The following is a 17,215-nucleotide window of genomic DNA, read 5'->3' on the forward strand; positions in this document are numbered from 1 at the left end:
AGTCGCAAGATGAGGACCTAATCGAACATTTGATGGCATAGTATTCAGACATTGGATATTTATATTTTTCATGAATTTGGATAAAATATAATATAAATTTTATTTAATTTCTTTCAAATTCATAGAAATTTAAACCAAAACCCAAAATTGATACTCCCGAATACTAACACTGTGTTTGGAAGTATGGATTTCAAGTTTTGAATAGGGATTTGTTAAGTATTTAGACAAAACTCAATAAAATTTTATATTTTATTTTATCTAAATTCATGAAAATTCAAATTAAACGCCTCAATTTGAAACTAATTAAATCTTCCCTTTTTAATTTTTGGTTTTTGCGCCTGCACAAGATGTCTAAAGTTTGAACCGCTGAGGAGCAAGCATCAGCCAACTTTAACCCAAATAAATAGGTTAAGGAACCCCACCATAAAATTCTCCAATCTGATATTTTAATTGCATAAAACATGAATTATAAATAACATAGCGAAACTCTAACTCCTTAACCTACAAAACAAATGAACTTTTAACATCTCATTAATTTATCTATTCTAATTCAGTTCATCATAACAAAAAAACTTTGTAACCCAACTATATAGCGATCCTCGTATAGTTTTATTGCTCAAATTTTGAAACCATTTATTTTTTTTAAAAAAAATTATAATTATTATTATTATTATTCGCAAATACGTAGCGAAAACCCTTTTCCCATGAACTTTCACAAAACAATCAATGGAGCAAGCATGCAAGCAAACACTCAAATCTCTCTTTCTCTAAGATCTTCAGTCTCTCTCAACCTCTCTCTAATCTTCCTCAACCTCACTCAATTTGTCTCAATGATCCCTTTTTTGTAGGTCAAGCGAAGACTCGAGGGTAGAGAGCTTCAAGCTCTTATCCTCATTTGCCAAACCCTAGTGTCATTTTAGAGGTAAAAGCAGAACACTATTTTCCTTCTCTAATATCTCTCTGTTCTCTAATTTCTTTCTTTGTTCCTTTTTCTTTTTTGTTTTCTTAAATTTCTGACGCTTTCTCAAATTTTGTCACAAGCCAAACGAAGGACACGGATTTAAGTTGGATCTGGGTGTTAACTCTGGTTGGGTTTGCCTAATCCTAGGTTGGACTAGGCTCGAATCCTTTTCAAGTTGAGGTAGGGTTTTGGGCTAAAGCAAGTTGGGCTTTAAGTTGGACTAAGGGCAAGTTAGATCGTGATTGGTTTCAAAGATTTGGGTTTGGACTGAACTAGGCTAGGTTGGACCCTGGGCTAGGCTGAGTGCAAGGTTTAGTAGGTTTGGGTTGGGGTAAATAGGTAGGGTGGGCACTGTGCTTGGGCCAGTCAACCACGATCAATGGGTAGTTTGACGAGTCAATTGACTTGATTCCCCAAACCCAAGATGACACATGTTATTAACCCTGAATTGCTTGCATAAAATTGAAATCTGAAATTCAAAATGGTATCAGTCAAGTATTACATTTTTGCCTAAATTCATACAATTTCAAGTCTTAAAACATAAATTCCATGCTATCAAAAACAAAGTTGCTTCTCCATTTGCGGTCATGGAAGCCCAAAAGATAGTTTGCACCCACAAATTACAAGTGCAGGCCTAGAATCAACCTTCCTCCCTTAGCATTAGTCCATTACACTACATAAATGGGAACTTTTTGGTTTCAGAGCGGTAGACTAAAGATGCCTTGCAGTCTTCACTAGCCTTCAACTAGTGAGAGATGAGAAATCCGTCACCAATATTTTACATATACATTTGAAATACTTTTTTAAAAAATATATGTAAAAAGGGTGAGTGAGGAAGAGAGATGGAACCCCAAAAAAAAAAAATAAGTAAAAAGGCAAGCACCTAAGCCAGTCGGTCAGTGGGGATCCACATTATCAGGCACTGCAATTTACCAAAAATGAACTTCTAACTTCATCTCAATGCTCCAATCTTTATAAAAGCAGATGCCACATGAGATTGATTAATCAAAACTTGCTTTGCTTGGCCAGTCTTCAGTGGGGAAAGTTAAGCAACCCACTCTCACCTGAAATAGGAAACAACAGATAAAAAAGGAATTTACAATCACAACATCCTATGCAGTTAGAATATGTCATTAATTGCCAGCCAATTGAGGAGAAGTACAATAAGCTTGAAAGCAATATTAGTTCTAGAAGATCTGAAAATCCATAAATGTGAAGACAAATCACATAACGATTTACATTTTGTGTGGTGCGGAACACTGCCAAGTTCAGGCAAGCCCTCTAAATGACAGATGCTAGGGCATGCAAACCGTGTGCAGACAATGACATACATGAGCTTGTCAACCCAGAATCCAAATTCGTTTTGTCTAGCTCAAACTTGTAACAATCAAGACAGAAAAAAGACGGAGTGTAGGAAGAGGCCACATTTTCTGCAGGGATTATTCACATCATTTTTATTTTTTTTATTTTTACAAGACGACGAGCATCCAGATGAAAACAATAAAAGTAACATGTATCATGAGTACGTAAATAAATGGTCCCCAAATCTTCTGCGACACTTTGTTAGAGAGTTGAGAAGAAGTAAACAAAAAGCAATTATTTTAAGGTTGCAGACAAAAATCAATCAATTTGAGCCCACATAAGTGTTGGCACAAGTACTACATGCATGTGCACATGCACAAGCGTTTGCAATCAATGTTAATGAAAGGATGAAGCAACACATGTTATGTCCATGAATGAGGCTTATGCTACATATCTTACTTTTGTATCCAAAACATGAAATATTGAATTTTAAAATAGTCAAAAAAAAAAAAGGGCAAGATGTATCAATAACAAATTAATTTTTTAATTAAATTGTAGAAAAATAGTAACAGAAATTTGTTAAACTAAAGTGTTTTCTCAGACTACAGAGGGCTTAAAATTATGAAGGTAGAAACAGATATAACATCAAAAATAAATTTCTAAAAATTATAAGATCTTTTGGGTCTTCAAAATAAATTTTCAAGTTAGAAACAATCAGCTTCTTAACCAAAAAGCTAAAATATTTAGACTGCAATAAGAAAACTAACAAAATAGATGACCCAAACACCCCAAACTTTTGGGCATTCAAGAAGTACTGCCAATAGAATCCCCCACAGTTATCAGAAGAAGCCCCTCTTGAAATGCAATTCAGGCATTCAGAAAATAGATGCAAATGAAAATATTCCAACACATTTGAATAAATTTGTTTTAAACAATATTTTCTTTTAATGTGATGTTCGAAGTCCCCTATAACAGAATTCCTCCATGAAACTCCAAAATGTCAATGTTCATTTCTCCTTCTGCCTATTTCAACTCTCAAATATAATTCCTGCTCCATAAGAACCGTTAGGTAAACTACATTCAGGTTTGAAAACCAACAGGCAGCTTATGGCTTGAAATCCAAGAGATATATAAAGAATATTATAAATATTGCAGAGGCCAACTCCTACTTCCTCATGCATAACTTCCTTTGGTATGGAAGTTCTACAGAGCGTATCGGCAGCTAAGGGTCTGCAACACAAATAACTTTTGACTTACTTTGCATTGTCTGAGAGAGTCACCAGAGATCTGAGTAAACCTGGATTGATCCTGTCAGTAAGGGCACCTTTTTCTGAGATCAAGAGGGACTTTTCCTTTACATAGCTTTGTAGTTTCTTTGCCTTGTAGTCAAGCTGAGCTTGATCTGCATCACTTAATAGACAAGGTATGAGCAATCTACCATCAAGAAATCAGATAGACAAGGTACGAGTAGTCTACCATCACGAAATCAGATAGAAAATGAATGATGCACAAAAACAAAAATGGATATTTAGCCTCAATATTATGGTGAGTCCACCAAAACTAAGGGTTTAAACAGAAAATATATATACATATATATATATATATCCCAATGGGCCAAACTAACCCAAAAGAAATCAGGATTACACGAAATCCAACAACTTGAAGTAAGTTCTTTCACAAGTCACAACTCATGTTGAATTAAGCATGGTTTTAAAACTCAGACATGCGAGCAAGCCAGAAAATTCACTGTTTTGGTTGGACCAATGGATCGGATCAATGGTCAAACTGGCTATGCTACTTATTTATGTATGTATATATGTATGTGTATATATGTTTACATGAAAACCTGTCAATAGTCACCTATTAACAAATTATAACCTAAACCAATTAATATCAACACATTAGGACCACTTTTAAGCCTCTTTTCCTATTATTTCTCAAATATTCTTAAAATTTATTAAAATATAGCGAAAGAGAGATTGTATTAAGTTAAAAAGTTAGATAGAGAAAGAATTGAGCGTTTGATAAATCCCAACAAGTTCATGAATATCTATACATGTAATGTATACAACAACAACAACAAGCCCTAAGTCCCACTCGGTGAGGTCGCTTGCATGAATCCTTCTCCGCCAATTCACACGATTGAGGGCTTTTTCCTCGGCTAGCTTATGAGCTATTAAATCCTTCTTTACTGTCTCATTCCAAGTTATTTTAGGTCTGACCCTACCTCTTCTAATAACAGTAACAATAACTAGCTCATTCCTCCTTATTGATGCACTACTTGCCAGGGTCTAAGTCACCCCTCTCTTATCTTCTACAGGTGTTCTGCCTAACTTATTGCAAATCTTTCCATTCCTTAATTTATCCTTTTATACCACTCATTCACCTTAGCATTTGCATTTCAGAATCTTTTACATTTTATTTTATTTTTTAGTTGCCTAACATTCTAATCCACAAAGCATGATAGTTATAATAGCCATCCTATAAAACTTTACTTTTATTTTTAAAGGTATTCAACAAGCAGTAGGCACGCCCAAACACTACTTCATTTTAGCCAACCTACATTAACTCAATGTATTACATCCTCTTCAATTTTTCTTTGTAGTTTCTTTGCCTCTTAGTCAAGCTGAGCTTGATCTGCATCACTTAATAGACAAGGTATGAGCAATCTACCATCAAGAAATCAGATAGACAAGGTACGAGTAGTCTACCATCACGAAATCAGATAGAAAATGAATGACGCACAAACAACAAAAATGGATATTTAGCCTCAATATAATGGTGAGTCCACCAAAACTAAGGGTTTAAAAAAAATATATATATATATATATATATATATATATATATATATATCCCAATGGGCCAAACTGACCCAAAAGAAATCAGGATTACACGAAATCCAACAACTTGAAGTAAGTTCTTTCACAAGTCACAACTCATGTTGAATTAAGCATGGTTTTAAAACTTAGACATGCGAGCAAGCCAGAAAATTCACTGGTTTGGTTGGACCAATGGATCGGATCAATGGTCAAACTGGCTATGCTACTTATTTATGCATATATGTATGTGTATATATGTTTACATGAAAACCTGTTAATAGTCACCTATTAACAAATCATAACCAAAACCAATTAATATCAACACATTAGGACCATTTTTAAGCCTCTTTTCCTATTATTTCTCAAATATTCTTAAAATTTATTAAAATATAGCGAAAGAGAGGTTGTATTAAGTTAGAGAAAGAATTGAGCGTTTGATAAATCCCAACAAGTTCATGAATATCTATACATGTAATGTATACAACAACAAGAAGAAGCCTTAAGTCCCACCAGGTGAGGTCGGTTGCATGAATCCTTTTCCGCCAATTCAAACGATTGAGGGCTTTTTCCTCTGCTAGCTTAAGAGCTATTAAATCCTTCTTTACTATCTCATGCAAAGTTATTTTAGGTCTAACCCTACCTCTTCTAATAACAGTAACAATAACTAGCTCATTCCTCCTCATTGATGCACTACTTGCCAGGGCTTCGACAGCCCAAACCATCTAAGTCACCCCTCTCTTATCTTCCACAAGTGTTATGCCTAACTTATTGCAAATCTGTCCATTCCTTAATTTATCCTTTTAGTGTTATACCACTCATTCACCTTAGCATTTGCATTTCAGAATCTTTTACTTTTTATTTTATTTTTTAGTTGCCTAACATTCTAATCCACAAAGCATGATAGTTATAATAGCCATCCTATAAAACTTTACTTTTATTTTTAAGGGTATTCAACAAGCAGTAGGCACGCCCAAACACTGATTCATTTTAGCCAACCTACATTAACTCTATGTATTACATCCTCTTCAATTTTTCATTCCGCTTGCATAATAGATCCAAGAAATAGAAATCTACTAGTGTTATTAATTTCTCGATTATTAAGTTTGATCTTATCCACAATATTACTCCTTACGTGATTGAAATTACATTTCATCTATTCTATCTTATTTCTATTTATCCTAAAACCTCTAGAGTGTAAAGTTGTTCTCCATAGATCTAACTTCTAACTTAGATTTTACTTGACTCCTACTTTCATCAATTAAAACAATATCACCTGCAAACAACATACACCAAGGGATCTCGTTTTGGATATTATCAGTTGATTCATCAATCACTAAAGCAAAAATACATGGGCTCAAAATAGAACCTTGACGTGAACCTATCGTGATTGGAAATTCCTTAAACTCTTCTGCAATCCTAACATCGTTACTCTATCATAATATCCTTAATGGCATCAATATATCTACTGCATACTCCCCTCTTCTGTAAAATCTTCCACAAAACTTTCCTTGGTACTCTATCATAGGCTTTCCCTAGGGCAATAAGAATCATATGCAAGTCCCTCTTCTTTTCTCAGGTGCAACGGTAAGGTTGTTGCCGTGTGACCTGGAGGTCACGGGTTCGAGGTGTGGAAATAGCCTCTTGCAAAAATGCAACGTAAGGCTGCGTACTATAGATCCATTGTGGTCCGCCCCTTTCTCGGACCCCGCATAAGCGAGAGCTTTGTGCACCGGGCTGCCCTTTTTTTTCTTCAAAGATAAATAGCTTCTATTGTCGGTCTCTCAGGCATAAAATCAAATTGGTTTTTTGAAAGCCTCATTTTTAATCTTATTCTTTGTTCAATTACGCTTTCCCACAGTTTCATTGTATAACTCATAAGTTTAGTTCCACAATAGTTATCACAAAAATAGTTGTAATTGCTGTAGTAATTCCTTTACAGTTATTACTGTCACCGCATGTTTGAATACCTAGCCTCATAATTCAAGGCTTTTCAAGTAAGAAGTTTGACAAAGAGGTTTGATCAACCTAGCATGTCCATTGTGTGTGTCAGAGTCAAGCCGAGTTACCCAATTTTGGCTAGGTTGACTCTAGTTTGATGAATTTTTAGCTTATAGGCGATGCTTAGACAAGTATTATGGTTGGTTCCCATCTAACCAAGTCGGACTGATGAGTCCAATTCGGGTTTAAAACCATGGAATAAATTAACATATAAAGAGGAGCTCCAAGGGACTAAAACTTAAGTATGCATATGAATACTAGGAAGCAATAACACGTGTTTAAAATTAAGTAAATTTATTATAATTATTAACACAGCTAAGACACTCCCCAACGATGACTTCGCAACATAGCAAGGACACAACCATGACACTCCTTGTAGCAAAAATATGCGATTTGTTGCCCCCTTTAATTCTATTAACAAAACCCAAAATAAAAAAAGTTGAGAGATTGAAGGAGTCAAGAGGTTCTTCAACATTGGTGTGCACGGGTTTTGGAGCCCTAGTGCCTTGTGCCAACCTTGTAGAGCACCGTCAAACCTCCCAACCAAGAAAAAATCTTTACTCCGCCAAAGCAATGACAAAGAGGGGTTGCAACTTACCCAAGGAAGATCATTAGCTTCCTTGCTTCTTTAGTTCGAGTTTCGAACTCAACCAATGCAACTGGTAAGTCCATCATTCCAAGTTTTCAACCTCTTTCTTCTCCTCCACCCCCCCCCCCCCCCCCAAAAACAATTCGCTCTTTCGGTTAATTTGCTAGTTTTTTTTCATTTCTTGATGAATTATGCCCATGGTAAGTCCATCATTCCAAGTTTTCAACCTCTTTCTTCTCCTCCACAAACCCCCCCCCCCCCCCCCAAAACAATTCGCTCTCTCGGTTAATTTGCTAGTTTTTTTCCATTTCTTGATGAATTATGCCCATCGTCCACCATCAGCCATCACTTGAAGCAGCGTATTATTACTAAAAATTGTTCTTCAAAAAAAATAATATGGCAGATAAGCAGCACTGATGGCTCTTGTACTCTGTCTGACTGCCCCTCTGGTTGAATTTTTATAGTTGACGAATGACAGTACTTCATTTTGTCCTATGTTTCTTGAGTTCTTTTTTTGTTGTTAGACCAATATTCCCTAATATAAATGTAGACTGTAGTTTGTAAAATGAATATGTAATTATATTAATAATTATGTATCCACACTGTGCCATGAACTCATTTTTCAAAATTGTCGTCTCGCCGTGTCGATACCATGTCTATAACCCATGTTGGTATCAATGCTTCCCAGTAAGAATATAAATGTATGTTTGCTTTTGGTAAATATAAGCTCTTCATGTAATATTTTGAGTCCATCTAAACACAATCATTTTAAAATAGAAGATACAAGAACAAACCTTTGTCTAAAATGGTATGTGCAGCATGAAATGGAATCCTAGCAAAGACATCAGTTCCAGGGAACATCATCCAAGTGTTTTCCTTCGAGTCATGATTGCCACAGGTTGTACACACCTCCTTAACCAAAGGCCTTGATTCAGTGCCCTCAATTTCCTTCATTAATGACTCAAAAGGTGTAGGTACACTCGTTTTTGTTGTCCGAGCTTTCTTCCTCAATGCAGTAAGTGCTTCCCGGTTCCCATTCCTCACCCTATCATTTTCAACTAGCTGCATTTCCATCACCACATTTCAATAAGAATATCAACAAATGATCTATTGGTATTTCATGGAAACGTGATTAATTTCACAAATTAATTGTCAACCCTATTGTGGTTAGATTTTCGAAATTCACAATCAAGTATTGTATAAATGATTTTTTTTCATCCAAATATTGAATCAATTTTCAATTATTTGTCCCAATTTTCTGGCATCTAAACAAATACTAAAACTGCAATTTTCATCAAAAAATGCAGAACTTACAACTACAGCATCCAACTTAAATTACAATTTTTTTCCCAAATTTCTAATTATCTATGACTGAATTTCCAATTATTTATTTCCAATTCAGAGATTTTTTTTTTTAAAAAAAAACTGCCGCCTCCCCCACCCACTCTGTGCCATGAAAAAACTAATTAACAGCCATAGTTTCAAAATTAGACCCAGTTCGTGTAACATTCTGAATTTACAAGACTATAGGCAATTATTTTTTTGATCGACCTAATTGAGACTGAATTTCACCAAATCTCAGGTAAACTACTGATATACATGAAAACAGCCATTCTTCTTTCAATGTTTTCAGAATGATGAATGCAGTTGACTTGGTTCAATTTCACTCTATGGCCACCCAAATCCAAATTTGACTGAATGCTCACCATTACATGTATTTACATACATGCATAGTTGTGAATATATGTGCGCTGGAGTGTTCAAAAACAATAATAGAGAAAAAATGCAGACAGACCAGCATTTGATTCACCTGATTACGAGCCAAAAGGAGGTTTTCTGCTTCAATTTCAAGTTCAATTAAGCTTTTTTGAAATTGCTTCATTCCCTCATCCATTTTGAACCCTAAAAAGGATCTCCCACCTGAAAACACATTATTAAAATCAAAAAGATCAAATTTTATGTAATTATTATTGATGAAGCAATCATAAAGAATGGAAAATTATATTAACAGAGAGCACCAGGATTAAAAAAATGGAATTTACATCAAAAGATTACTGTTTTTTACGATTTGATTAGAAGCGATACCCCCCCCCCCCCACCCCACCCCAAACATCCAACAGATAGGTGATGTAGCATCAAAGAGGAAAGAAAGCAAAAAGAGAAGACAGAAGGAATAAGATAAGGGTGAACACATGTTAACTTCCAATTTTCAAATTCACTGAAAAACTCACTACAACAATACAACCTACTAAATACACACACACACAGGAAAACCAAATAAATAACAAGACAAATAAACCCCTCATTAAATTTTTATATTAAAAAAAAAAAAAAAAAAAACTAAGACACATAAGTTAAAACAAACCCCCTTCATAAACATAATTCTAATAAATTACACCTAAATCTTTTGGGATCAGGATCTGACAATTCTTTAATCCAATTCTTCTAAATCAGCCTCCAACAAGGGTCCACCTACCATCCAAATTCGGTCATGCATCAAATTTTCTCCAAAAATTAAAAATAAAAAACCCCCCAAATTTTGATATGTTGGAGGTTAAAGACAAGCAATGAACTTGGACTTTTTCAAAGACTCTGCTCAAGTGACGCAAAAAATTAAATAAAATAAAACCAAAGAAATAAAGGAGCTTCATTGAGAATCAGTATCAGGAGAAACATGGGGAATGAAAAACTCAAAAATAGGAATGCTCTCAAGACTTTCGATTGTCAACACATGCATGCACTTGCTCGTAGGGTTTTCAATTGGGTAATTTTGGCATAGTCAATATTTCCAGATTCTTTTTCTTGGTTGGTACAACAAGTTCAACATAATCTACTTACCATTATAGTGAAATACATGCATTCTCTTGGCCTCAAGTCTCACTCAAATCATCCAACCAAGGATAGCCAAAGAGCATATTGCCAATACTCATGGGAACGATATCATGCCAAACAATAGTTGCCCCTTCGGATAGGAACAAAACATCACTCATAGAAAAGTAAGAAGGTGTTATCAACCAAAGATATGAGGCTGCAGTAAAGTTCAGAATTGAGCCTCAAACAAATTTTTTTTTTTTTTAATGCCGTAAGGCACCTCCACCAAAGATGATTTTGCAAACATTTTCTCCAGACCTAAGAAAGGTGTGAAAAGGCTTGATAGTGAACCCAAAGTATGGCAAAAGGCATTCACTTTTCCTCCAATAATTCATCACCATGTTGCTATTTTTTTAGCTGTTTTTTTTTTTTCTTTTAATAAGCTGAGATCAGAGAAGAATTATTGTGAAGAAGCGTATGAAAGCTTTACAGAAAGTGAATCAAATTTTCTAGAAGGTACAAATTTCAAGTTCTGTCTTTAGATCAGAAAGTCAAAAGATGAACAAAAGAAAAATTGGAACTTGGATCCAGGTCAGGAAAGTTGATTCAGGGGCAGTTTCTTGTCAGGAGCAATATGTTGATGTGGTAAGCCTGCTGGTGTGCCAGGAGGGGAAAGCTTACTTGAAGATGTCAGAGTGTTGTGTTAATGAAGTTGGTATGCAGAAAAGATAAAGCCCTGCTTCTGCAATAGTGCAATGTAAGAAAATGAACTGGGTTTTTTATCGTTATTTTTTATTGGGCATGCAAATAAAGAAGTGGGCCTGTTTAGTTTAAAGAGAAGGACCCAAACAAGACGGCTAGGTTGTGCAGAAACAGAAGGAAAGTGGGGGGGGGGGGGGGATTGGGAAAATTCCTAGTCTCCTACAACAATACAACCTACCAATACACACACACACGCACACACACACAAACAAACACACACATATTTATATATAGAAAAACTAAAATAAATAATGTTGGCCTAACAAGGCTTAATCTCGTTTTGATGATAACAAATCAAGGTTACTTAACATGGTTGTTTAAGTTGAGTTTCAGGGCCTAAGTGTTCGTATGAAATCAATTGAATACACTTGAAGAGCTTGAATGACATTTACACTTAAAACTATGAGTCATAATAGATATAAAGCTTCAAGTCATAAGGGACATGAAGGTTATTGAAGATTTGCTTAAAGTTCAAAAGAATATTAGAAGCTTCATCGCACGAAGACTTAGGAACTTAGATAGATTCATATTGTTAAAGTATCATGTAAGTACTTCAAATTTCAATATTATTGATTGAAGCTCTTAGGATATATCGTGGACTCAGAGACATATTTTTAATCATGGAAAATATTTTTATAAAGTCTCAAATAAGTTTTCCAAGATACAAGTTTTGTTTTGGAACCAAACTTTGAACAACAAAAAGTGGCCAAGTGGTCAGGCGACTGATGTTTCATCATCGGGCGACTAATGTGGTACTGACTTTGCAAATGAGCAAACAGAATAGGAACAGGCGATTGGCCCAGTTCTGACTTTCAGAATGCACTATTTTTAAAAGAGCTCAAGTGACTGACCCCTCGTGTCCAGCTGACTGATATCTATGTTTTAAACTTTTAACAGCGCTGATATTGTTTCCAAAATTGATTATTTGATTTCCAAACTCAGATAAAACTTGGGGAAAACGGTAAGAAACCTTTTTGCACTATATATACTTTATATTTTCGCAAATTATGAAAACATACAACACACATACGAATTATAATTTTGAGTTATACTGCTGAAAGTTTTCCTCAAAGTGCTGCTGTGTTCTTGCTGAATTTTTACACGAAATTCTGATTCAATCTCTTAAAGTTCTCACTCAATAATCAGAATACTGGTGATACAATCTTGAGCTTCAACTTCTATATTGTTTTCATTGAAGTATATTGATTCTAACTTGTACAAATCTGCTCTAGCTGAGAGTATTCCATTGTACGAACAAAATGGTTTCTTGTTTTTGTTTTTGATGATTCAGGGTATTTGAATCATTGCCTAACGAGAGGGTTGTTCTTGTTAGAGAGGCAGCTTCACCTTAAACGGAGAGAGGATTGCTTCACCTAGTAACGAAGTGGAAAGGAAATCCTCAAAGCGGGTTGTTTGAGGCAAGGACATAGGCTGCTGACCGAACCTTGTAAAAAATCTGGTGTTCAGCTCTTCTTCCCTTAAAATATTTAATTTCTGCAAGATATAATCTGCATGCATGATTTTATATTCCTTGAGAACATGCTGAATATTGATACTTGCTAAATATTGGAAATTTGTGGAATGATTGGAAATTGATTTTGATTAAATCAAGAATACTTATTGTTTGCTGGTTATGTTGTTAGATTAAAAAATTCGGAATAGCTTAAATTTCTGAGTCTTTAAGTGATAAGCTAAGGTAAAAGGGTTGGTGATTAATCATACTACTGAAGCATATATGCTAAGATAAACCAACTTCCATTACTGAAATTGTATCTGAAAATATCATTGATTTTAACTGAAATTCAGATTCTAATATATTGCTCAACTGAATTAATCAACGCTTGATTTTGCATTGTAAATTCAGATTTTATATTTATTTTCATATTCATATCTAAGATTCCCGATTGGTATAGTACGGTCGCTACTTAGATATCCTGATTGTGTGATTGTGAAAGTTTAAAATAAATAAGGGCTAAGGTAAATTAAAATTCCGCAAATAATTTTTTAATTACTCAATTCACCTCCCTCTTGGGAATACATCCTAATTTCAATTGGTATCTGAGCGCTAGGTTGTAGTAAATTTTAACTAGGAGCTAAATAAAGATCCCTACGGCACACTTAGTGTATCCCCTTTTGGCGAAGGCCAATCTTCATCCAGACCTCCTATCTTCTACGGTGTGAACTAAACCTTTTGGAAACAACGAATGAGGATATTCTTACAAACCATGGATTGGAAGGTCTGGACAGTAGTCACACATGATGACCTTATTCCCACTAAAAGTGTTGACAATAAGGAAATCCCTAAGGAAGAAAAAGAATTGAATGACAATGATATGAAGATGCTGCAGATAAATTCAAGTGCAATGAATGCACTATATTGTGCCTTAGATGCCAACGAGTTTAATAGAATCATGGGATGTAAATCAACTAAAGAAATTTGGGATAAGATTGAAGTTACTTATGAAGGTATGGTTGATGTGAGGAATAGTGGGATTGACATGCTTACCAGCGAGTATGAGGCCTTTAGGATGAACCCTGAGGAGGCTATCACTAGTATGTATACTAAGTTCACCCACATAATTAATTCTCTAAATGCACTAGCTAAGAACTACTCTACCTATGAGATGATTAGGAAAATCCTTAGAGGACTTCATCCCGTTTGGGAACCTAAGGCCACTGCCACAACTGAAGGCAGAAATCTGAAAAACACTTCCCTAGATGAATTGATAGGATCGCTTCACACGTATGAGATGGCGATAAATGAAAGAACTACCAAAGGTAGTAAATAAAAGAAGTCAGTGGCTCTTAAAGCTGCAAAGGAGAGCTCAAGTGAGGAAGAGGACAATAAATTAGATGATGATGATATAGCCTTATTCACTAGACAACTAGGAAAATTCTTCAAAAAGAATAAGAGATTTGCTCGAAATTTCAGAGGGTCAAAAACTGACAAGGGCAAAACAAGCAAGAAAGAAACAAAGAATGAACCCCCAACTTGCTACAATTGTAAGAAAGTAGGACATTAAGTCTAATTGTCCACAACTCAAGAAAGATGCCAAGAAGAAGAAAAAGAAAGCAATGAAAGCAACTACTTGGGACGACTCTAGCTCAAGTGACTCAGAAAGTGAATCAAGTGATCAAGACGTAACAAATCTTTGCTTCATGGTGAGAGACGACGAAGTAAATTCTTATTCTAGCTCACCTAAAGAATCTAGTGATGAATCATGTAGTGACTCATGTGAGAGTATGCCTTCATATAGAGAAATTCAAGCCGAACTATTCTCATTGCATAAAAGGTTCATTAAAGTATCCAAGAAAAACATCATACTAAGAAAACAAAATGAAACATTAAGGAACCAACTAGAGTCATCAAAATCAGATGAAAAATAAGAAGACTCAATTATTGATGAACTCATTAGCAAAATCAACCAAATAGCTCAAGAACTAGTAAAGTTGCAAGTGAATGATAAAAATATGAAAGACTCAAAAATGCGTAGTCTTGAAAGTAAAATTGAAGATCAAGCTAAAATCATCTACAACTTCACTAGAGGAAAAGAAAATTTTGATAAACTTGTTGGATCACAAAGAATGTCCTTGGATAAAGAAGGAATAGGATTTAATGGAGTTGATAACAAGAAGAAAAAGAACCTCTACATGGGGTATTTTCTAAAAGCTTGGAAACATTATGCAAGCACATCCTCAACAAATGCATATGAACACATTACGTGCTTCTTATGTAAGGAAAAGGGACACATAAAGTTGAATGTCCATACAAAAGAAAGAATGTTAAAATCAAAAAGGTGTGGAGAGTCAAAACTGAAACTAAAACAAAACTCAAAAAGACCTGAGGAGGTTTGGGTACCAAAAGAAACATCTTCAATCCCTTCTTGTAAGTACGTTTTAAGTCCACCCCAATCAAAAGACAAATGGTACTTGGATAGTGCATGCTCAATGCATATGACCGGAGACGAGTCCAAGTTTAACTCATTGACGCTAAAGGATGGTGGACATGACACCTTCGGAGACAATGCTAAAGGTAGAATTATCGGCATCGGTAAAGTCGGCAAGGAACCCTCCTTGGTAATTGATGATGTTTTATTAGTAGAAGGGTTAAAACATATTAGTCAATTGGGTGATAAAGGTTTCAATGTAACATTCAAACAAGACAAATACATAGTTGAACATAGAGAGAAGCATGACACCTTGTTTATTGCTAATAGGGTTGACAACGTATATTGCATAAATTTTGAAAACCTGATATCTCAAGAAGTTAAATGTTTCACAGCCTTGAATGAAGCTAGTTGGTTGTGGCATAGAAGATTAGGACATGCTAGTATGGACCTATTGTCCAAATTAGCTAAAAAAAACTTAATCAAAAGTCTACCTAGCACCAAGTTTGTAAAGGACAAGGTGTGTGATGTTTGTCAACTTGGGAAGCAAACCAAGGCAAGCTTTAAAAAGAAGAAGCACATCTCCACTAGTAGGCCATTAGAACTCATTCATCTAGACCTATTTGGCCCCACCAAAACACAAAGCCTAGGAGGAAAGCAATATGCATTCGTCATTATTGATGACTACTCCAGGTATACGTGGGTACTTTTCTTATCCTCCAAGGATGAAGTGTGTAAGATGATCAACTTATGCAAGAAGCTTCAAAATGAAAAGGGGTACAGCATTCTAAACTTTAGAAGTGAGAGTAGAGAATTCAAAAATAAAGACGTTGAAGACTTTTGTAATGAACATGGAATATCTCACAACTTCTCAGCACCTCGTACACCTCAACAAAATGGAGTTGTTGAAAGGAAGAATAGGTCACTTTAGGAAATGGCTAGGATCATGCTTAATGAGCATAACCTACCTAAATAATTTTGGGCTGAAGCGGTGAACACCGCGTGTTATGTAATGAACAAAGTTTCTCTTAGGACCAGCCTAGAGAAGACCCTATATGAACTTTGGAAGGGTAGAAAACCATATATATATATATATATATTTATATATATATATATATATAGAAAACCATATATATATATATCTTCCTTCCATGTATTTGGATGTAAGTGCTTTGTCTTAAATGATAAAGAGGGCCCAAGAAAATTTGATGCTAAGTCAGATGAAGGAATCTTCCTAGGATATGCTATAAATAGCAAAGTCTTTAGAGTCTACAACAAAAGGACCCTTTCAGTTGTAGAATCAGTTCATGTAGCATGACCCTTTCAGTTGTAGAATCAGTTCATGTAGCATTTGATGAGGCTAATCCATTTTCTTCCAAACCTACAAATGTTGAGGAAGTTGAAGTTAGAAAAGGTTTAGACCTTTTCTAAGACCTAGCAATTCAAGAAATAAAGGACGAGAGTAATGAAATCAGTACACCTTTAAATAATGACTCTCACGATCAGTCTAAATTGCCTAAGGAGTGGAAGTTCCCAAGGAATCACCCGAAAGACCAAATTATAGGTGAAGCCTCACGAGGAGTGTCCACTAGATCATTGTTAAAAAAAATTTGTGCAATCATTGTGCGTTCCTATCTCAAGAGGAACCCGAGAACATAAACGAAGCATTAAAAGATGATTCATGAATAGTAGTCATGCAAGAAGAGTTAAATCAATTTGAAAGAAATAAAATGTGGAAGTTAGTTCCTAGACCCACTAATCACTCGATTATCGGCACTAAATGGGTGTTTAGGAATAAGAAGGATGAGAGCGGCATTGTAGTCCGTAACAAGGTTAGATTGGTAGCTCAATGTTACAATCAGGAAGAAGGAATAGATTACGATGGAACCTTTGCTCCCGTAACTAGAATGGAAGCAATTAGAATGCTACTAGCTTACGCATCTCATAAAGACTTCAAACTCTATCAAATGGATGTGAAGAGTGCATTTTTGAATGGATTTATAAATGAAGAAGTATAGCACAACCACTAGGATTTGAGGACATTCATTTTCCTAATCATGTATTTAGACTAACGAAAGCCCTATAT

At 35.2% G+C, this 17,215-nt stretch overlaps 1 protein-coding gene across 4 annotated transcripts in view; it reads right to left on the reverse strand.

The window, feature by feature from the left end:
* Positions 1-1,436: 1,436 nt before the first annotated feature.
* The window catches only part of LOC131166291 (uncharacterized), a 37,148-nt gene continuing 21,369 nt past the window's right edge, over positions 1,437-17,215 (reverse strand). For all 4 annotated transcript variants that reach the window (XM_058124699.1, XM_058124701.1, XM_058124702.1 and 1 more), the window contains 4 exons: positions 9,480-9,589; positions 8,464-8,731; positions 3,521-3,665; positions 1,437-2,025 (listed from right to left, as the gene is read on the reverse strand). In XM_058124699.1, the coding sequence (XP_057980682.1) occupies positions 2,022-2,025; positions 3,521-3,665; positions 8,464-8,731; positions 9,480-9,563 (501 nt within the window). In that variant the 5' untranslated portion in view covers positions 9,564-9,589 and the 3' untranslated portion in view covers positions 1,437-2,021. The remainder of the gene's footprint in view (positions 2,026-3,520; positions 3,666-8,463; positions 8,732-9,479; positions 9,590-17,215) is intronic.

This window comes from Malania oleifera, chromosome 10 (genome assembly GCF_029873635.1).
Source record: "Malania oleifera isolate guangnan ecotype guangnan chromosome 10, ASM2987363v1, whole genome shotgun sequence".
NCBI classification, from domain to species: Eukaryota; Viridiplantae; Streptophyta; class Magnoliopsida; order Santalales; family Ximeniaceae; genus Malania; species Malania oleifera.